This window comes from Orcinus orca, chromosome X (assembly GCF_937001465.1).
Source record: "Orcinus orca chromosome X, mOrcOrc1.1, whole genome shotgun sequence".
Taxonomy (NCBI): domain Eukaryota; kingdom Metazoa; phylum Chordata; class Mammalia; order Artiodactyla; family Delphinidae; genus Orcinus; species Orcinus orca.
In genome coordinates, this window is record NC_064580.1 from 16,141,557 (window position 1) to 16,164,256 (window position 22,700).

Genomic DNA, 22,700 nt, shown 5'->3' on the forward strand with positions numbered 1-22,700 from the left:
CCCGGGCCCCCTGCACTGGGAGCACAGAGTCCTATCCACTGCGCCACCAGGGAAGTCCCACCACTAATCTCCTTTTGGTCTTAGTAGATTTCTCTATTCTGGACATATTATAGAAGTGGATTCATACAGTATGTGATCTTTTGTCTCTGGCTCCTTTTACTCAGTCACAGTAAAAGAAGTGCTTTTGCTTTGTGCTTTTGGTGTTGTATCTAAGAAGCCATCGCCTAACCCCAAATCATAAAGATTTATTTCTATGTTTTCCTCTGAGAGTTTTATAGTTTTAGTTCTTACGTCTAGGTGTCTAATCCATTTTGAGTTAATTTTTGTGTATGGTGTGAGGTAGGTGTCCAAATTGATTTTATTGCATGTGGATATCCAATTATCGCAGCACCATTTGTTAAAAAGACTTCCTTTCCTTGAATTTTCTTGACACCCTTCCGAAAATTCAATTGACTGTAAATATGAAGGTTTATTTCTAGAGTCTTAATTCTATTCCATGATCTATATGTCTATCTTTTTATCATTACTACACAGTTTTGATTACTATAGCTTTGTAGAAAGTTTTGAAACTGGGAAGTGTGAGTTCTCCACCTTTATTCTTCTTTTTCAAGATTATTTTGATTATTCTGGGTCCCTTGAATTTCCATATGAATTTTAGAATCAGCTTGCCAATTTCTACCAAAAAAGAGCTGGGATTTTGGTAGGCATTGCCTTGAATCCGTGGATCAATTTAGTTACTATTGCAACCTTAACAATATTATATCTTTAATTTCATGAAGGTGGGATGTCTTTCCATTTGTTTAGATCTTTAATTTCAGCAGTGTTTTGTAATCACGTACAGTGAGGCACTTGTTAAAGTTATTCCTAGTTTATTCCCAAATATTTTTGATGCTATTGTAAATAGAATTGTTTTCTTAATTGCATTTTGGATTGTTCATTTCTGGTATACATTGACTTTTGTATACTGATCTCATGTTGTGAACCTTGATAAACTTGTTTGTTCATTCTAATGGTTTTTAGTGGATTCCTTGGGACTTTGTATAAACAAGAGCATGTTATCTGTGAATAAAGATAGTTTTGCTTCTTCCTTTCCAATCAAGCAGCCTTTGATTTCTTCTTCTTCTTTTTTTTTTTTTTTTTTTTGCTGTATGCGGGCCTCTCACTGTTGTGGCCTTTCCCGTTGCGGAACACAGGCTCCGGATGCACAGGCTCAGCGGCATGGCTCACGGGCCCAGCCGCTCCGCGGCATGTGGGATCTTCCCGGACCGGGGCACGAACCCGTGTCCCCTGCATTGGCAGGCGGACTGTCAACCACTGTGCCACCAAGGAAGCCCCTTTTATTTCTTTTTCTTGCTTCATTGCCCTGTCTAGAACCTCTAGTACAGTGTTGAAAAATAGAAGTGGTGAGAGTAGACATCATTGTCTAATTCCTAATATTAGAGGGAAGCATTCAGTCTTTCCCGTTAAGTATATTAGCTGTTTGTCCGTATATTACCTACCCTTCATCAGATTGAGGAATTTCTCTTCTGTGCCTACTTTCTTGAGTGTTTTTACTATGAAAGAGTGTTGGAATTTGTCAGTGCTTTTCAGTATCTATTAGGATGATCATGTATTGTTTGTCCTTTATTCTACTAATGTGGTGTATTACATTGGTTGATTTCAGACGTTAAACCAACCTTACATTTCTGGGATAAATCCGACTTGGTCATGGTGTATAATCCATTTTGTATGTTGCTGGCTTCACTTTGATACTTTTCGAGGCTTTTTTCTTTGTAGGCAGTTTAAAAATTACTAATTCAGTCTTCTTTCTTGCTATAGTTCTATTCAGATTTTCTACTTCTTCTTGAGTAGTTTGTATCTTGGTATCCTTGATAGCTTGTATTTCCTTGAAATTTGTCCATTTCATCTAATTTATCTAATTTGTTGGCCTAAAGTTGTTTGTAATATATACATATATGTGAAATATATATTAAAACATTTTTTTAAGTATCTGCAAGGTTGGTAGTGATGTCTCCTCTTTCATTTCTGATTTTAGTAATTTGAGTCTCTTTTTTTCTTGGTCGATCTTGCTAAGGTTTGTCAATTTTATTGGTCTTTTCAAAGAATCAACTTTGGGTTTTATTGACTTCTCTCTATTGTTTTTTATTCTCTCCTTCACTTATTTCTGCTCTAATCTTTATTATTTCCTTCCTTCTGATTTAGATTTATTTTGCTCTTCTTTTTCTAGTTTCCTAAGGTGAGAGGTAGTGTCACTGATTTGAACTCTTTTTCCTTTGCTAATGAAGCTGTAAGTTTCCCTTAAGTACTGCTTTAGCTCCATCTTGTAAGTTTTGCTGTATTGTGCTTTAGTTTTCAATCATCTCAAAGTATTTTCTAATTTCTCTGGTGATTTCTTCTTTAACCTATATGTTTTTTAGGAATATGTTGTTTAATTTCTGTATATTTGTGCATTTCCCATATTTCCTTCTCTTAATTATTTCTGCTTGAATTCACTTGTGGTTGGAGACCATACTTAGCATGATTAAAATCCTTTTAAAACTTATTGAGGCTTTTTTTTAATGCTCTAGCATATGGTCTATCTTGGAAAATGCTCCATGTGCTCTTGAGAAGAAAATGTATTCTGTTCTTATTCAGTGAAGTGTTATATATATATATAGCTGTGTTTTAATATAATATTTATAATAATTGATTTGAAATCCTTGTCTGCTAAGTCAACTTCTAATCCCCTCAAAGGCAATTTCAATTATCTGCTTATTTTCCCCTGTATGTGTGTGTGTGTGTGTGTGTGTGTGTGTGTGTGTGTGTGTTTTTGCATGTCTTGTAATTTTTTGTTGAAAACTGGATATTTTAGGTAATACAGTAACTCTAATTATTTCCATGCTCCTCTAGGGCTTGTTATTATTTGCTTTCTTGCTCATTTATTTGTTTAGTGGCTTCCCTGGACTAGTTTGGTTAAGTCTACACCCCGAGCTACACCCTGAGCGTGGAGTCTTAACCACTGGACTGCCAGGGAAGTCCCTAAAATGTGATTTCTGATATAAAATAATCTCTAATCAATGAGGAGAAAGAGAGGCGGGAGGATAGAGAGAGAGAGGAAGAGGTAATAAGAGAGAAATAGAATTCATCACTGGCTTGTGCATTCAAAGTATTTAGAAATCAAAGAAGTATAAGAGGCATCCTATAGCAAGTAGGAAAAGATGCCTCCTTAAATTTTGATATCCAAATTCCAAAGACCAAAGGTTATAGTGAATAAAAAGGATGATGCCAGAAAGATTGGAGTTGCACAAGAAGAAAATCAGGGAGTCTGGAAGCTTGGATGAGTTAGAATTGTAGAGAGATGGAGCCTTAAGAAGTGGGAGGAAGGAAACTGGTGGTCATTATTCTGTAATAGAACCTACCCTCACCCCAACAATGTAGATGAGGCATGTTACAGACTCAGTGTACATGACTGGAGCTGACACAGGGTAAAATTGACCAGAATCTCATTCCCAATATTTTAATAATTTCAGTTGTACCTTTAATTTTCTTTCCTCATTTCCTGGTATATCATGGACATGCACACTTTAGTTAGCTAGAGTTGAAATTTCCAGATAAAAACAGATTTCACAATTACTTTATTTCTTAATATCTGTGAGCTGTGTTGCAGTAAAGATCGTAGGCTATTTGTTCCATACTCATGGAAGTGCATGATTCTTGGCAGAGTGCTGTAATTTAAATTTTATCTTATATTCCCTGAGATGTGGGGGATGTATGTATTCATAGCTGAGTCATCGTATAGAGACAAGCATGACCTCTTCTTTCGGGACAGACTTGAAACAACAAAGAGACCAGAAAGGTTTAAAAAATAATTTTAATTATTTATGTCCTGAGTGACTCCCTTCTCTTAATCCACTTAACAAGTAAAATTTATTGAGTATCTACTATGTGTCAGGCACTGTTCTAAGCTTTTGAGAAAGTAAGTGACCTAAGATATATTCCCTCGTGGAGTTTATGTTTTAGGGAGAGGAGCTAAATAATATGTATATATGAAGTTATTTATATAATATTACATATATAATTATATAACAATACCAAGTAACTATGTTAAGTGAGAAGTTCTATGGAAAAAATTAAAACTAGAACAAGGTTAGGGGAAACAGAGAACTGGAGGTAGGGGACAGAGGTGCAATTTTAAATAGGGTAGTCAGCTTCATTGAGAAGGCTCCCAAGAGTGAAATGGCTTTTTTGTAGTCACTTGGCTAGTCACTGAAAGATAGAGCAGGATTTGATCCCAGGTCTGACTTTAATGCCCATGCTCTTTTTCTGAAGGGAAAGATGATTTAAGAGTGGTAGGAGAGGGCTTCCCTGTTGGCTCAGTAGTTGAGAGTCCACCTGCCGATGCAGGGGACACGGGTTCGTGCCCCGGTCCGGGAAGATCCCACATGCCGTGGAGCGGCTGGGCCCGTGAGCCATGGCCACTGAGCCTGTGCGTCTGGAGCCTGTGCTCTGAACGGGAGAGGCCACAACAGTGAGAAGCCTGCGTACTGCGAAAAAAAAAAAAAAAAAAGAGTGATGGGAGATCTCAAGAAAGAAATGAACTACTCTAGTCTCCCCTCATCCAATGAGGCGATGGGTAGGCAAGGAGTAGGTATCTAAAGCCATCTAGGTACTTGGCTGGAAGGTTTGGACTGAGCACAGCTTTTAAGACGACATATTCAAAAGCTGGAAGGAGGACACATAACTAAGGGAAAATACGAAAGTGAATCTACAGTGTTAGTGTCTTAGAAGAGAAGCGTTCAGATACATCTTTCAGAGCTATTATCTCTCCCCAAAAGCATACTTTTGAAAACTGGATTACTTAAAACTGTAGGCAAGCATGGGACACTTGCAGGATTTCTTTTGGATTTAGGAGGTGTAAAGGCTGAGACACAAATAGATTTTTGTTGACCAGGTCATACAAAAGTTGTCATTCAGTAAAAACCTTTCCAATCTTTGGTTTGAAAATTTTCAGGAAGGAATGTTGTAAATACTTATTCTTTCATGCACTCCCAAAGGCCCTTGCATTTCAGTGGAGAGGATGTTGTTGAGAGGAAAGAGATTGTCTCTGCTGAGGAATTTGTTTCACCAACAAAGTGACTTTTATAGCATTTTTTGTTTGTGAGCCTCAGAATTAAATCTATATTGTCGTCACAGTCTCTGTAAAGTTTATGAATGAATGAATTCTGGACAGAGAAAAGAAATGCAGAACTCATTGAATGGATAGTTCTGAAGAAGCTCCCTTCTATAAAATTGATACCCCTTATGACCCCTTATGACCTTGAACCAAAGAAAAATGAATGTTAGCTATATCTTCCTCATTTCACTGAGGAGTCAGCTAAGGCCCGAATAGGTTCCATGGTGACATAGGTGACACTTGAAGAGCTAACTCCATGGCCAGTGCTTATTCTAGTTTAACAGGGTCCCATCATATGTACATTTAACTTATGTAAATTTCAACTATATACATATGGCAAAAAGGAGAAAAAAGTATAAAATTTTAGTTTCATATAATTTATCATATGTTCTACATTATCACATACATAAAATATTCACACATCCATATGTCTGTATAGGGTTTTATATACAAAATCATGTATACTATGCTTTAAGAGTAATTTAGAAGGTTTTCCTGGGGTCATTTTGGCTGTAAATGACTTGCATCTCAGGTAGGAATTTAAAAGTTAATCCCCTCCTTATAAAACACGCCTCCTCGTGTTCCATGTTTTCTCCTTCATTATACTAAAGGTCAGATCATGTCTCCCAGACATGAATTCATGGTGTAAGATTCAGATATGGCTCAGTTTCAAATGCAAGTGTTATTTTCATCATAATCACCAGCAAAGTAAATGGGTTCTATTATATTTATTTGTAGGGTAGGGTTGTGCCAGTGTTGGAATTCAGTGGGGGAGAAAGGAGAATCCTGATCTGCATCTTCTTAGGTGGTTTTAATTCTCACTTCAGTCAATCATCAAAAAAATCAATCATCTGCAAGTGTCCGGAATGTGCCTGGTGCACAGTTTCTCCAGTTCTGATGAGGTGCTTAGCATTCCAGAGCAGTTCTCCTACCAGTTCTGTTCTCTCCACCTCACTGTCTTTCCCCTCACTTATTTCTAGCTCCCCTTCAATACCAGACCTATAAATGGGTGTACAGTCAGGTTTAGTGGGACAACCATTTCTGGTCTTTTTAAGATCTGATTTGGACCCACTAGAATAACTGCACAACTTAAAATACATGCTTCTTCATGCCCTTCAAAGAAACATGTGGAAAATACAGTCTATTAGACTATGAAAAATTAGAAAATGAAGTCTGTTAGAACTTTGAGATATTTCACAAGCCATCTGGCCCAAATCTCTGATTTTAAAGAAAGTAAGACCCAAAGACTTTTCTCAAGGTTGCATAGCTTTAACTACAAAGCTAGTTTTTCACACTACTGCTGAAGCTCCCATAGGAGATGTTTGAATAAAGAAACACTATATGTAGATCAGAGCTACAAACAGGGAGCCCCCAATTTTTTATGAAAAAATTATTAGAAACTTGGGTCTTCAGTCGTGAGCATCATGCAGGCTGCACTTGTCTCTTTCATCCCCACAAGGAAATGTTATGCTAATAACATACTTGTGGAAAACCAGTCAATGGCTAAGTGTACTGCTGAAGCTGAGAATGTGCTTATCAAGGGGGGCAAAAAGTGAAGGAGATGCTTTACAAGGTATTCTTGGGTGAACAGTTGCCTATATTTGTGATGGGGAAAAGGCTTTATCATGCTATGTACTCAACAGGACAAAAACCAGGGCCAAAACCATAGCTGGGAGACTTACCTTATCTCTTTGAACATATTAAAAACATCAAGTGCCTGTATGTTCACTGTGGGGAGGTACTTTCTCCTTTGAACATGGCAGTGAAGTTCTTTTTAAGAGAAAAGACCCTGTAGGTTAAGCAATTGTGAAGCAATTGCGATGGAATTAAAAAAAAAAAAGAAAAGAAAAAGCCCAAGGGCTGATCCTTCATGGTTACTAAGTATTGCTACATTGGTTATTGGGGATGGGTAGAAAGGGATTGTGGTGGCTATGGGCATTCAAATTATTCTGGAAAAGATTCATGGAGGAGATGAGTGTGAAACAGTTTTGAAGGAGGAATGAGAAATAGTGAGACTTTGGGATAACTTGGGATAATATTTCTGGAAAAGAAGTTGGAATCTAGAAAGATAAACTCTCAGTTGTAAGTGGCAGCCTAATCTGATTTGTTGTTCCAAGGTTATCGACATTCTGTGGAGTGATCCGAGAGGCAAAAGAGGCTGTTACCCAAATACAGGTCGAGGAGGGGGCTGCTATTTTGGACCAGACATTACCTCCAAGATTCTTAATAAATACCAGTTGAAGATGCTCATTAGGTCTCATGAATGTAAGCCCGAAGGGTATGAAATTTGCCATGATGGGAAGGTAAGCTAACAGTGTTGGTGACATCATCACAGACATCCTTCCCCTAAGCCTAGTCTTTCTTCACAGGATGTGTCTGACCTCGAAGCCCACGGGAAAATGTCTTCCCTAGACCCAAAACAGAACTGCATGCTTTGGTAGATCACTGTCCCTCACCCTAAGAGATATTTGGTTTATTTCTCCGATCCTCCCTAATCCCAGAGATAGAAACTCTGACACATGGCACTAAGTACACACACAGAAAGGCTTTGTTCTGTGCTAATCGCAAGGCAAATCTCCAGTAGTGGGGTTAAGAATGTACTTATCGTCACTGAGCACAGAAAGGCAGCAGTGAATCCAGTTTGCTCTCTTTCACCTTTTGCACTTTCCCTGTGCAGAGCAGAACCACAAAACATACTTCTCTTCTATTCACTGAGTAGGTGAGCTCTAGCAAGTCCCTCTCTGTGGGCAGTTTCGCTGCAGCCACTAAAATGGAATGCGTTGTGCTTCTTCAGTGGTGTCTGATAGGCTAGAGAGGCGAGGCCTGAGGAGCTGGTTTCTGGTCCCAGGTTGTCCTGGGATGCCCCCTTTTCTCATAGTGAACAGCAATAATTAAAAAGGAATACCAAATTGCATGGCCTTTCCTTCTGTTTCAACACTTTTACTTTTCCTAACTCTTTTAGTTCATTGGAGGCTCATACTGACATTGTGAAATGGTAAGGCAAGTATTATTTAGGGTTTATTTGTAATAAGAAAATGGGGAGAAAGTAGCAGTGGTTTGTCTGAAGTGACCTGCCCATTAGGGCAGGACTGGGCCTAAACCAGCTTTCCTGTCACTGACAAGTATTACCCTCCCAAGGCTCCCCATCCTCCCCCACGCCCCCAAGGTTGGTTCCTTCCCAACAGAGTGGCCATGGTCCCTTATCTAGCCACTATTTCTCTGACCTTAAAGCACTGGTTTTGTGGGGGGCCCTGAACCCTCTAAATCAGTCAGCTACAGACAAAAGAAAAGGACTGTGATACTAGACAAGTTTTATTTTGAATGCTCAAATAGCACAAGGAAAGAAAATAAAGGCTTTACCCCCTTGGAAAATTAGAATTTACAGAACTGAGCATTAAGGAGGATTGTAAGATATGGAACTGAAATTGTACACAAGATTGCACTGTGGGGATGAGTGGCTAGAAGTTCGTACTCCTGGAGACAGTGATTTCAAAGCCTTGTTTCTCTTCAATGGAATCACAGGAAATCCCATCAGACTTGGATGATTTGTATGGATTTTGAACTTTGATTTTTGCTTTTTAAGAATTGAGCTGTTTCTGACTTTATTGAAGGACCTTTTGAGAACTAACTCTATGTGAACCTCACACTCTCTTTAACCAGGTTATTACTGTATTTTCTGCATCTAATTATTATGAAGAAGGTAGCAATCGAGGAGCTTACATCAGAGTGAGTTCTGGTACGCCCCCCCGATTTTTCCAGTACCAAGTAACTAGGGCAACATGCTTGAGGCCTCTTTACCAAAGGTATGTATACTCTAAGGAGATTTTTGAGCTCTGGTACTAGTGACCAAGTAGAACCAGTCCAGAGTGACTAAGAGCAGCCATGGGAGTGAAGAAAATGACTTACTCATTACTCATTAGTATAAACAAAATGGAAGTAATTCCAGAAGCCAAGTGGTGAATGCACTCATATTTGAAACCAAGAGCAGCAATTTTCAATGTATACATCTCTTTAGATGGATAAAGCCATCAGCATCCACAAACAGTCCCTAATTGAACATAAGGAAAAGAAAGTCTCTGCACCCACCCACTCCTGTAACCTCCAGCCTTCTCTGCCCCCAGACAGCCCAGTCTGTTCTTGCCTCTTTGGCTCTTCTCTACCCAGAAGTGTATATGACTGAGTTGAGTATGTGTCTCTGTGTGATGGCATTCATAGCTTATCTCCCATTCCTCCCTTTGACATTATCTTTTTAATATTTTTTGTATTATAGAATGAATATGTTTATTGTTAACAAGTGAGACAAAACAAAGATGTATAAAGCAAATGTTAATGATCTTCCCTCCCAGTACTTCTCAGTAATTCTTTTCCTCAGAGGCAACTGAAATTAATAGCCTAGAGAGGATCCTTCCACCCTCTTCTCCTTGCTACTACAAAAATAGACAAGCAATTACTCATTCATTGAATTAAAAAAATGTTGAGCACCTACTATGTGTCAGACACTGTTCTAGGCGCAGATGATATTGAAATAAACAAAATAGGCAAAAGTCTTTTCCCTCATCAAAGCATATCCCTGTGGGAGGAGAAAGGCAGTAAACAACATACATACTTTTTTTTTTTAAACAAAGATAGAATCACACTGCACGGTCTATTCTGCAACTGACTCTTTCCCTAAAGATTATATCGTGAACATTACTCCAAGTTCATACATATAGACCTAACTCATTCTTTTTGATAGATGCATAATATTCTGTAGTATATGTATACCATAACAATTATGGATAGCTAAATCGTATTCAACTGATGGCCATCCAGATTGGTTCTAGGGTTTTGTACTTAAAAGCAATACTATAACAAACATTCCTCTGTGTGTGTGTGTGTGTGTGTGTGTGTGTCTGTCTGTGTGTACATATATGTATACACATATCCATAAGTTTTTAGTGCTTTTTTTTTACATAAGATTTCAAAATATACGATTTATAATGTTTAAAATTTTGCTAGATACTCCAAAAGAGTTGTAACAATTAACAATCTGGAAAACAACATATTAATTTCTCCACATCCTCATTAGTCTCATAAGTTATTACTCTTCTTAATTTTTGCCAAGCTGATGGATAAAAATGATAAATCTCATTGTTTTAATTAGCATATTTTAGACAGCTGAGTTTACCCATCTTATATTTTTGAACATTGCATTTTCTTTTCTTTGAATTTCCTGTTTATAGTATTCCCCTATTTTATATTGGGCTGTTTGTCATTTTCTGATAAATTTTTAGGAATTGTTTGCATAGAAGGGATGGAGGATTTTTATGGGCATGATGCATATATTTTGTTGGTGTCTTGATTTTGCTTTATTCTATGAAATCACATTTTATAATTTCATTATAACTTTTGGATTTTCCCCTTCAGTAGAAAAATGTCTCCACATAAATTTTATACACACACACACATATATATATATTACATATATATATATATATTACATATATATTTGTAATTTATTTTAACAGCTTTGTTGAAAGTTTACCAAATTAAAGTATACAATTCAATGATATTTGGTATATTTACAGAGTTGTGTAACATCACCATAAACTAATTTTTGAACATTTGTTCCATCCTAAAAAGAAAACTTGTATCCATCAGTAGTCACTCATCATTATCGCCTCCCCATCCCTGGCCACCGCCCCCCCCATCACAACTCTAGTTAACCACTAATCTACTTTCTGTCCCTATAGATTTGCCTATTCTGGAAATGTCATGTAAATAGGATTACACAATATGTGGTCTTTTGTGACTAGCTTCTTTTTCTTAGCACAGTGCTTTTGAGGTTCATTCATGTTGTAACATGTATCAGTACTTCAGTCCTTTTAATGGCTGAATAACATTCCATTGTATCAATAGACCTCATTTTCTTTGTCCATTTATCAGCTAATAGAAATGTGGGTTGTTTCCACTTTTTGGCTACTATGAATAATGTTGTTTTGAACGTTGGTGGACAGGGTTTTGTGTATACATTTGTTTTCATTTCTCTTGGGTATATACATGAAAGTGGAATTGCTGGCTTATATAGTAATGGTTATGTTTAACATTTTGAGGAACTTGCAAGCTTTTTTCCCAAGGGGATGCACAATTTTACATTCCCACCAGCAATGTATGAAGATTCCAATTTCTCCACATCCTTGACAACCCTTGTTATGATCTGTCTTTTTGATTATAGCCATCTTAGTGGATGTGAGGTAGGAACTCTTGGTTTTGATTTACATTTCCCTCATGACCAATGACTTTGAGGATCTTTTCATGTTCTTTTTGGGCATTTGTATATCTTCTTTAGTGAAATGTCTCTTTCAGATCCTTTTTCCATTTTTAATTGAGTTACTACTCTTTTTATTATTGCATTGTAAGAGTTATTCATATATCCTATATTCATGTCACTTATTAGATATATGATTTGCAAATAGTCTCTTCCATTCTATGGGATGTCTTTTTACTTTCTTGATGTTATTATTTGCAGCACAAAAGTTTTTAATTTTGATGAAATCCAATATATCTTTTTTTTCTGCTTTTTCTGTTTTCTGCTTGTGATGAGGTATCTAAGAACCAACTGCCTAAGTCAAAGTCATGAGGCTTTATTCCTATGTTTTCTTCTGAGAATTTTATAGATTATTTTTATAGATTAAGTTCTTATATTTGGATATCTGATCCATTTTGAGTTAATTTTTGTGTATAGTGTGAGGTAAGGGTCCAACCTTATTCTTTAAAATGTGGATATTCAATTTTCCCAGCAACATCAGTGGGAAAGACTATCCTTCCTCTATTTGACTGTCTTGGCACAGTTGTCAAAAATCAATTGACCATAAAGGTATGGGTTTATTTCTGAACTTTAAATTGTACTCCATTGACCTATATGACTATCGTAATGTGAGTAACACCCTGTCTTGATTACTGTAGCTTTTTGGTAACTTTGAAATTGGGAAAGGTGAGTTGAATTTGAGTCTTCTTTTTTAAGATTGTTTTCCATGTGATTTTAGAATCAGCTTGTCAACTTATGCAAAAATGCCCACTGGGATTTTGATAGGGATTATTTTGAATATGTAATATCAATTTCGGGCTATTGCCATTTTAACAATATTAAATATTCCAGTCCATATTGTTCTATTTATTTTGATCTTCTTTAATTTCCTTGAAAAATATTTTGTGCTTCTCAGTGTGCAAGTCTTGGACTTCCTTTGTTAAATTCATTTCTAAGTGTTTTATTCTTTTTGGTGCTGTAGTAAGTGGGATTGTTTTTTTTTTAATTTTTAAATTTAATTTTATTTATTTTTTTATACAGCAGGTTCTTGTTAGTCATCAATTTTATACACATCAGTGTATACATGTCATTCCCAATTGCCCAATTCATCACACCACCATCCCCACCCACCAGCAGCTTTCTGCCCTTGGTGTCCATACGTTTGTTCTCTACATCTGTGTCTCAACTTCTGCCCTGCAAACCAGTTCATCTGTACCATTTTTCTAGGTTCCACGTACATGCATTAATATACGATATTTGTTTTTCTCTTTCTGACTTACTTCACTCTGTATGACAGTCTCTAGATCCATCCACGTCTCAACAAATGACTCAATTTCGTTCCTTTTTATGACTGAGTAATATTCCATTGTTTATATGTACCACATCTTCTTTAACCATTTGTCTGTCAATGGGCATTTAGGTTGCTTCCATGACCTGGCTATTGTAAATAGTGCTGCAATAGACATTGGGGTGCATGTGTCTTTTTTTTTTTTTTTTAATTTATTTTATTTATTGTTTTTTTTGGCTGTGTTGGGTCTTCATTGCTGTGTGCGGGCTTTCTCTAGTTGAGGCGAGCGGGGGCTACTCTTCATTGTGGTGCGCAGGCTTCTCACTGCGGTGGCTTCCCTTGCTGTGGGGCATGGGTTCCAGGCACACAAGCTTCAGTAGTTGTAGCACATGGGCTCAGTAGTTGTGGCTCACAGGCTCTAGAGCACAGGCTCAGCAGTTGTGGCACACGGGCTTGTTGCTCCGCGGCATGTGGGATCTTCCCGGACCAGGGCTCGAACCCATGTCCCCTGCATTGGCAGGTGGATTCTTAACCACTGCGCCACCAGGGAAGCCCACATGTGTCTTTTTGAATTATGGTTTTCTCTGGGTATATGTCCAGTAGTGGGATTGCTGGGTCATATGGTAATTCTATTTTTAGTTTTTTAAAGAACCTCCGTACTGTTCTCCATAGTGGCTGTATCAGTTTACATTCCCACCAACAGTGCAAGAGGGTTCCCTTTTCTCCACACCCTCTCCAGCATTTGTTTTTAGATTTTCTGATGATGCCCATTCTCACTGGTGTGAGGTGATACCTCATTGTAGTTTCAAATTGCATTTCTCTAATAGTTAGTGATGTTGAGCAGCTTTTCATGTGCTTCCTGGCCATCTGTATGTCTTCTTTGGAGAAATGTCTATTTAGGTCTTCTGCCCATTTTTGGATTGGGTTGTTTGTTTCTTTAATTTTGAGCTGCATGAGCTGTTTATATATTTTGGAGATTAATCCTTTGTCCGTTGATTCGTTTGCAAATATTTTCTCTCAGCCTGAGGGTTGTCTTTTCATCTTGTTTATGGTTTCCTTTGCTGTGCAAAAGCTTTTAAGTTTCATTAGGTCCCATTTGTTTATTTTTGTTTTTATTTCCTTTACTCTAGGAGGTGGATCAAAAAACATCTTGCTGTGATTTATGTCAAAGAGTGTTCTTCCTATGGTTTCCTCTAAGAGTTTTATAGTGTCCAGCCTTACATTTAGGTCTTGAATTCATTTTGAGTTTATTTTTGTGTTTGGTGTTAGCCAGTGTTCTAATTTCATTCTTTTACATGTAGCTGTCCAGTTTTCCCAGCACCACTTATTGAAGAGACTGTCTTTTCTCCATTGTATATCCTTGCCTCCTTTGTCATAGATTAGTTGACCATAGGTGCGTGGGTTTATCTCCAGGCTTTCTATCTTGCTCCATTGACCTATGTTTCTGTTTTTGTGCCAGTACCATATTGTCTTGATTACTGTAGCTTTGTAGTATAGTCTGAAGTCAGGGAGTCTGATTCCTCCAGCTCCGTTTTTTTCCCTCAAGACTGCTTTGGCTATCGGGGTCTTTTGTGTCTCCATACAAATTTTAAGATTTTTTGTGCTAGTTCTGTAAAAAATGCCATTGGTAATTTGATAGGAATTGCATTGAATCTGTAGATTGCTTTGGGTATTATAGTCATTTTCACAATGTTGATTCTTCCAATATAAGAACATGGTATATCTCTCCATCTGTTGGTACCATCTTTAATTTCTTTCATCAGTGTCTTATAGTTTTCTGCATATAGGTCTTCGTCTCCCTAGGTAGGTTTATTCCTCGGTATTTTATTCTTTTTGTTGCAATGGTAAATGAGAGTGTTTCCTGAATTTCTCTTTCAGATTTTTCATCATTAGTGTATAGGAATGCCAGAGATTTCTGTGCATTAATTTTGTATCCTGCAACTTTACCAAATGCATTGATTAGCTCTAGTAGTTTTCTGGTGGCATCTTTAGGATTCTCTATGTATAGTATCATGTCATCTGCAGACAGTGACAGTTTTACTTCTTCTTTTCCAATTTGTATTCCTTTTATTTCTTTTTCTTCTCTGATTGCCGTGGCTAGGACTTCCAAAACTATGTTGAATAATAGTGGTGAGAGTGGACATCCTTGTCTTGTTCCTGATCTTAGAGGAAATGCTTTCAGTTTTTCACCATTGAGAATGATGTTTGCTGTGGGTTTGTCATACCTGGCCTCTATTATGTTGAGGCAGGTTCCCTCTATGCCCACTTTCTGGAGAGTTTTTATCATAAATCGGTGTTGAATTTTGTCAATAGCTTTTTCTGCATCTATTGAGATGATCATATGGTTTTTATTCTTCAGTTTGTTAATATGGTATATCACTTTGATTGATTTGCGTATATTGAAGAATCCTTGCATCCCTGGGATAAATGCCACTTGATCATGGTGTATGATCCTTTTAATGAGTTGTTGGATTCTGTTTGCTAGTATTTTGTTGAGGATTTTTGCATCTATATTCATCAGTGATATTGGTCTGTAATTTTCCTTTTTTGTAGTATCTTTGTCTGGTTTTGGTATCAGGGTGAGGGTGGCCTCATAGAAGGAGTCTGGGAGTGTTCCTTCCTCTGCAGTTTTGGATGAGTTTGAGAAGGATGGGTGTTAGCGCTTCTCTAAATGTTTGATAGGATTCACCTGTGAAGCCATCTGGGCCTGGACTTTTGTTTTTTGGAAGATCTTTAATCAGTTTCATTACTTGTGATTGGTCTGTTCATATTTTGTATATCTTCCTGGTTCAGTCTTGGAAGGTTATACCTTTCTAAGAATTTGTCCATTTCTTCCAGGTTGTCCATTTTTTTGGCATAGAGTTGCTCCTAGTAGTCTCTTAGGATGCTTTGTATTTCTGTGGTGTCTGTTGTAGCTTCTCCTTTTTCATTTCTAATTTTATTGATTTGAGCCCTCTCCCTCTTTTTCTTGTTGAGTCTTGCTAATAGTTTATCAATTTTGCTTATCTTCTCAAAGAACCAGATTTTAGTTTTATTGATGCTTGCTACTGTTTTCTTTGTTTCTATTTCATTTATTTCTGGTCTGATCTTTATTTCTTTCCTTCTGCTAACTTTGATTTTGTTTGTTCTTCTTTCTCTAGTTCCTTTAGGTGTAAGGTTAGATTGTTTATTTGAGATTTTTCTTGTTTCTGGAGGTAGGCTTGTATATCTATAAACTTCCCTCTTAGCACTGGTTTTGCTGCATCCCATAGGTTTTGCATTGTCATGTTTTCATTGTCATTTGTCTCTAGGTATTTTTTGACTTCCTCTTTGATTTCTTCAGTGATCTCTTGGTTATTTAGTAACATATTTTTTAGCCTCCATGTGTTTTTGTTTTTTACTTTTTTTCCCTGTAATTGATTTCTAGTCTCATAGTGTTGTGGTCAGAAAAGATGCTTGATATGATTTCAATTTTCTTAAATTTACTGAGGCTTGATTTGTGACCCGACGTGTGATCTGTCATGGAGAATGTTCCATGTGCACTGGAGAAGAAAGTGTTATCTGCTGTTTTTGGATGGAATGTCCTATAAATAAATATCAGTTAAATCTATCTGGCCTACGGTGTCATTTAGAGCTTGTGTTTCCTTATTTATTTTCTGTTTGGATGGTCTTTCCACTGGTGTAAGTGAGGTGTTAAAGTCCTCCACTATTATTGTGTTACTGTTGATTTCCTCTTTTACAGCTGTTAGCATTTGCCTTATGTATTGAGGTGCTCCTATGTTGGGTGCATATATATTTATAATTGTTATATCTTCTTCTTGGATTGGTCCCTTTATCATGATGTAGTGTCCTTCCTTGTCTCTTGTAACATTCTTTATGTTAGTCTATTTTATCTGATATGAGTGTTGCTACTCCAGCTTTCTTTTGATTTCCATTTGCATGGAATATCTTTTTCCATCCCCTCACTTTCAGTCTGTATGTGTCCCTAGGTCTGAGGTGGGTCTTTTGTAGACAGCATATATATGGGTCTTGTTTTTGTATCCATTCAGCAAGCCTGTGTCTTTTGGTTGGAGCATTTAATCCACTCTCGTTTAAGGTAATTATGGATATGTATGTTCCTATGACCATTTTCTTAATTGTTTTAGGTTTGTTTTTGTAGATCCTTTTCTTCTCTTGTGTTTCCCACTTAGAGAAGTTCCTTTAGCATTTGTTGTAGAGCCGGTTTGGTGGTGCTGAATTCTCTTCGCTTTTGCTTGTCTGTAAAGCTTTTGATTTCTCCATCAAATCTGAATGAGGTCCTTGCCCGGTAGAGTAATCTTGGTTGTAGGTTCTTCCCTTTCATCACTTTAAGTATATCATGCCACTCCCTTCTGGCTTGTAGAGTTTCTGCTGAGAAATCAGCTGTTAACCTTACGGGAGTTCCCTTGTATGTTATTTGTTGTTTTTCCCTTGCTGCTTTCAATCATTTTTCTTTGTCTTTAATTTTTGCCAATTTGATTACTATGTGTCTCGGTGTGTTTCTCCTTGAGTTTATCCTGTATGGGACTTGCTGTGCTTCCTGGACTTGGGTGGCTATTTCCTTTCCCATGTTAGGGAAGTTTTCGACTATAATCTCTTCAACAATTTTCTGTGGTCCTTTCTCTCTCTCTTTGCCTTCTGGGACCCCTATAATGCGAATGTTGTTGCCTTTACTGTTGTCCCAGAGGTCTCTTAGGCTGTCTTCATTTCTTTTCGTTCTTTTTCTTTAGTCTGTTCCGCAGCAGTGAACTCCACCATTCTGTCTTCCAGGTCACTTATCCGTTCTTCTGCCTCAGTTATTCTGCTATTGATTCCTTCTAGTGTAGTTTTCATTTCAGTTATTGTATTGTTCATCTCCGTTTGTTTGTTCTTGAATTCTTCTAGGTCTTTGTTAAACACTTCTTGCATCTTCTCGATCTTTGCCTCCATTCTTTTTCCGAGGTCCTGGATCATCTTCACTATCATTATTCTGAATTCTTTTTCTGGAAGGTTGCCTATCTCCACTTCATTTAGTTGTTTTTCTGGGGTTTTATCTTGTTCCTTCATCTGGTACATAGCCCTCTGCCTTTTCATCTTTTCTGTCTTTCCGTGAATGTGGTTTTTGTTTCACAGGCTGCAGGACTGTAGTTCTTCTTGCTTCTGCTGTCTGCCCTCTGGTGGGTGAGGCTATCTAAGAGGCTGTGCAAGCTTCCTGATGGGAGAGACTGGTGGTGGGTAGAGCTGACTGTTGCACTGGTGGGCAGAGCTCAGTAAAACTTTAATCTGCTTGAATACTGATGGGTGAGGCTGGGTTCCCTCCCTGTTGGTTGTTTGGCCTGAGGCACCCCAACACTGGAGCCTACCTGGGCTCTTTGGTGGGGCTAATGACAGACTCTGGGAGGGCTCACGCCAAGGAGTCCCTCCCAGAACTTCTGCTGCCAGTGTCCTTGTCCCCACGGTGAGCCACAGCCACCCCCCTGCCTCTGCAGGAGAGCCTCCAACACTAGCAGGTAGGTCTGGTTCAGTCTCCCCTGGGGTCACTGCTCCTTCCCCTGGGTCCCGATGCACAGACTACTTAGTATGTGCCCTCCAAGAATGGGGTCTCTGTTTCCCCCAGTCCTGTCAAAGTCCTGCAGTCACATCCCACTAGGCCTCAAAGTCTGGTTCTCTAGGAATTCCTCCTTCCGTTGCCTGACCCCCAGGTTGGGAAGCCTGACGTGGGTCTCAGAACCTTCACTCCAGTGGGTGGACTTCTGTGGTATAAGTGTTCTCCAGTCTGCGAATCACCCACCCAGCAGTTATGGGATTTGATTTTACCGTGATTGCGCCCCTCCTACTGTCTCTTTGTGGCTTCTCCTTTGTCTTTGGATGTGGGGTATCTTTTTTGGTGAGTTCCAGTGTCTTCCTGTCGATGATTGTTCAGCAGCTAGTTGTGATTCTGGTGTTCTCACAAGAGGGAGTGAGAGCTGGGATTGTTTTCTTAATTACATTTTTGGATTATTCATTTATAATGTATAGAAATACAGTTGATTTTTGTATGTTGTGCAATCTTAATGAACTTCTTTATTAGTTCTAATAGTTTTTTTAATTTATCTTTTTTATTGAAGTATAGTTGCTGTACAAAGTTCTAATAGTTTTTAGTGGAATCTATGGGATTTTCTATATACAAGATCATATTATCTGTGAATGCGGATAGTTTTACTTCTTCCTTTCCAATCTGGATGCCTTTTACTTTCTTTTCTTGCTTAACTGCCTGGCTAGAACCTCCAAACCAATATTGAATAGAAGTGGTGAGAGCAGGTACCCTTGTCTTCTTCCTGATCTTAAGAGGAACATATTCACTCTTTCAGCATTATGTATATTAGCTATGTGTTTTTTGTAGATGCCCCTTATCAGGTTGAGGATGTTCCCTTCCATGCCTAGTTTGTTGACTGTTTTTATCATGAAGAGTGTTGGATTTTGTCAAATACTTTTTCTGAATGTATTGAGATGATCATGTGGATTTTGTCCTTTATTCTATTAATATGATGTGTTACATTGATTAATTTGAGATGTTAAACAAACCTTGCATTCTTGGGATACATCCCACTTGTTAATGGTATATGATCCTTTTTATATATTGCTAGATGCAGTTTGCTAGTATTTTCCATCTATATTCATAAGAGTTATTGGTCTGTAGTTTTCTTGTGATCTTTGGTTTTGGTATCATGGTAATACTGGCTTTATATAATAAGATGGGTAGTATTCCCACCTTTTCTATTTTTTGGAAGAGTTTGTGAATGATTGGTATTAATTCTTTAAATGTTTGGTAGAATTCACCAGTGAAGCCATCTGGCCCTGAGCTTTTTTTTGTGAGAAGTTGTTTGATTACTTATTCAGTCTTGTTCCTTGTTCCAGGTATGTTCAGTTTTCTATTTCTTCCTAGCCAGTTTTGGTAATTTGTATCTTTATAGGAATTTGTCCGTTATCTAATTTGTTGGTGTACAATTGTTCATAGTATTCCCTTATACTTTTTATTTCTATAAGGTCAAATGTGATGACCCCTCTTTCTAAAATCATTTGATTTTAGAAATTTGGGTCTTTTTTTTTTCCTTAGCCAGTCTAGCTAAAAGTTTGTCAATTTTATTGATCTTTTCGAGGAACCAATTTTTGGTTTTGTTGATTTTCTCTATTGTTTTTTATTTCTCTATTTCATGTATTTCTCCTCTTTTTTTAATTATTTCCATCCATGTATTTGCTTTGGATTTTAGTTGAATCTTTTTTTTCTAGCTTTTGAAGATAGACATTATGCTATTGATTTGATATCTTTCTTTTTTAATATAGGTATTTATGGATATATATTTTCCTCTAAGCAGTTCTTTAATTGCATCTCATATGTTTTGGCATGTTGTATTTACAGTTTCATTCATCTTAAAGTATTTTCTATTTCTGTTGTGATTTCTTCTTTGACCCATTGGTTATTTAGGATTGTATTGCTTAATTTCCTTACATGGTGATTTTCCCAATTTCTTTGTTATTAATCTCTAATTTATTTATTTATTTGTAGTCAGGAAAGATACTTTGTATGGTTTTAATAATTTTAAATCTATTGAGACTTACGTTATGGCCTAACATGGGGTCTTATTGTGGAGAATATTCCATATACGCTTTAGAAGAATATATATTCTGCTGATGTTGGGTGAAGTGTTTTATACAAATCTGTTAGATCCAATTGGTTTATAGTGCTGTTCAAGTCTTTTATATCCTTTTTGATTTTCTGCCCAGTTGTTCTATCTGTTATTGAAAGTAGAGTACTGAAGTCCCCAACAGTTATTATTGAATTGTCTATTTGCCCCCTCAATTCTGTCAGTTTTTGTTTCATGTAGCTTTGGGCTCTGTTGTTAGTTTCATATATGTTTTATAATTATTTCATCTTCTTGACTGATTGGTTCTTTTATCATTATAAAATATCCCTCTTTTTCTCTAGTAATAGCTTTTGTCTTAAAGTCTATTTTGTCTCCTATTAGTATGGCCACTCTAACTCTCTTCTGATTGCTGTTTGCATGGTATACTTTTTCCTTTCAAACTCTTTGTATCTTTGAAACTAAAGTGTGTCTCCTGTAGACAACATATAGTTGGATCTTATTTTTTAAATTCAGTCTCATAATCTCTGCTTTTTTATTTATTTAATCCATTCAAATACGATGTTATTATTGATATGGTTGGATTTACATCTGCCATTTTGCTTTTTGGGGGTGACTCATGACTACTTTGTTCCTCTGTTCCTCCTTTATTTTGAATTGATTTTTGTAAATGGTCTGAGGTAGAAGTTTAACATCCAGACATTAATTATGCTAGCACTATTTTTAAAAATCGTCCTTTTCTACTGAATTTTAATACCTCCTTTGTCATATATATTGTTCCCATATATATTATAGTTCACTATATTTATGAAAATTCTATTCTATTCATGTATGTATCTGTCTTCTCTTGTGTCAATACCTGCTGTTTTGTTTAAGTAACTTTAAGGTAAATTTCAACATCTGCTATAGCAAGTCCCTCTTTGTTTTCCTTCTTGTCTTGGATATTCTCGTACACTAATTGTTCATGTGAATCTTTGTTTTATTTTTGGTTTTTTTTTTTTTTGCGGTATGCGGGCCTCTCACTGTTGTGGCCTCTCCCATTGCGGAGCACAGGCTCCGGACGCGCAGGCTCAGCGGCCATGGCTCACGGGCACAGCCGCTCTGCGGCATGTGGGATCTTCCCGGACCGGGGCACGAACCCGTGTCCCCTGCATCGGCAGGCGGACTCTCAACCACTGCGCCACCAGGGAAGCCCTCATGTGAATCTTTGAAATCAAAAAGAAAATACCGGTGATAATCCTTTTAAAATTTCACACACACATACATATAAACACATTCACCACCTAGTAATATGCTATTTGTTAAGTTAGACAGTTCATTTAATGTAGAAACTGATGAGTGGCAACAAATCATATTAAAATGAAACAGAACAGGATGACTTATGTAACTTTCACCTAATAATTATTTTCTTAACATAGGATGAATGCTGTTGAAAGTAGAGCCATCAGGATGTTAAAAGAGAGAATGATTTCACAAAAAACTGACCTCATTCGTGTTTTCCAACTTCAAGACAGCAGTAAATCAGGTAAAAAAAATTACGTAATGCTTACCATTTCTTAACATACCAGGTTACATACAAATTAGTTTTCATTTTCATTGTTTCCTTAAGATTTCAGTTTTCTACTTTTACCAGCAAGGAATGATAGAGATAAAAATGAAATATAATCCATTATATGCTTGGACAAAAGCATATTCCTCCTTTTCAGTAAGCTTCTTTCAACTTAAAAAAAACAACAACAACCCAGAATTAGACTCCTCTTCTGGTAGTATGTTTGACTAGACACTCTGGAAGGTCCTCCTGTTTAGAAACAGCTAGATTCTAGAGGATACATTAGTTTAATGCATTTACCAGCCTCACAGTAATTAAGATAAATCTCTAGGCTGCATTTCCTCTCCCCATTAAAGGATTTTTAAAACCACATGTTGGAACATGGAGCAGCAAGCAAGCACAAAAGGCTAGATTGTCCTGGGGGCAAATACTAATATTGGTGTAGCAGTCAATCCTGAAACTAAACCATAGGATAGTAGAAAGATGGATAAGCTGAATTTGAGACTGACAACATTAAGCCTAGATCCTCAAAGTGACTAAAGTAGTCCTAGGTCTGTAGTGCCCGCAACTCCTGGCAAGCAAATGCAAATCCATCTTCATGGGAAGTGTCCCTAATTTGGGCCACTAGTATATCCAGAGATTAAGATCAACTAATGTGAGGTCACAACCGAAGATCACCAAACAAACAAGGGGACAAGCTACCACGAGGGAGAGTCAGCAGAAACAATAAGCAACAGATTAGTTTCCCAAGGACATCATATATTGGAATTATCAAATACAAAATAAAAAATTACTGACAAAGAAAATGTTTAAAGAAATGAAAGATG

At 37.3% G+C, this 22,700-nt stretch overlaps 1 protein-coding gene across 1 annotated transcript in view; it reads left to right on the forward strand.

Moving 5' to 3' along the window:
- Nucleotides 1–22,700, forward strand: part of PPEF1 (protein phosphatase with EF-hand domain 1) — an 89,250-nt gene that overhangs the window by 54,474 nt on the left and 12,076 nt on the right. The window contains exons 11-13 of the mRNA XM_049704943.1: nt 7,270–7,455; nt 8,813–8,955; nt 21,743–21,849. Of these exons, the coding sequence (XP_049560900.1) occupies nt 7,270–7,455; nt 8,813–8,955; nt 21,743–21,849 (436 nt within the window). The remainder of the gene's footprint in view (nt 1–7,269; nt 7,456–8,812; nt 8,956–21,742; nt 21,850–22,700) is intronic.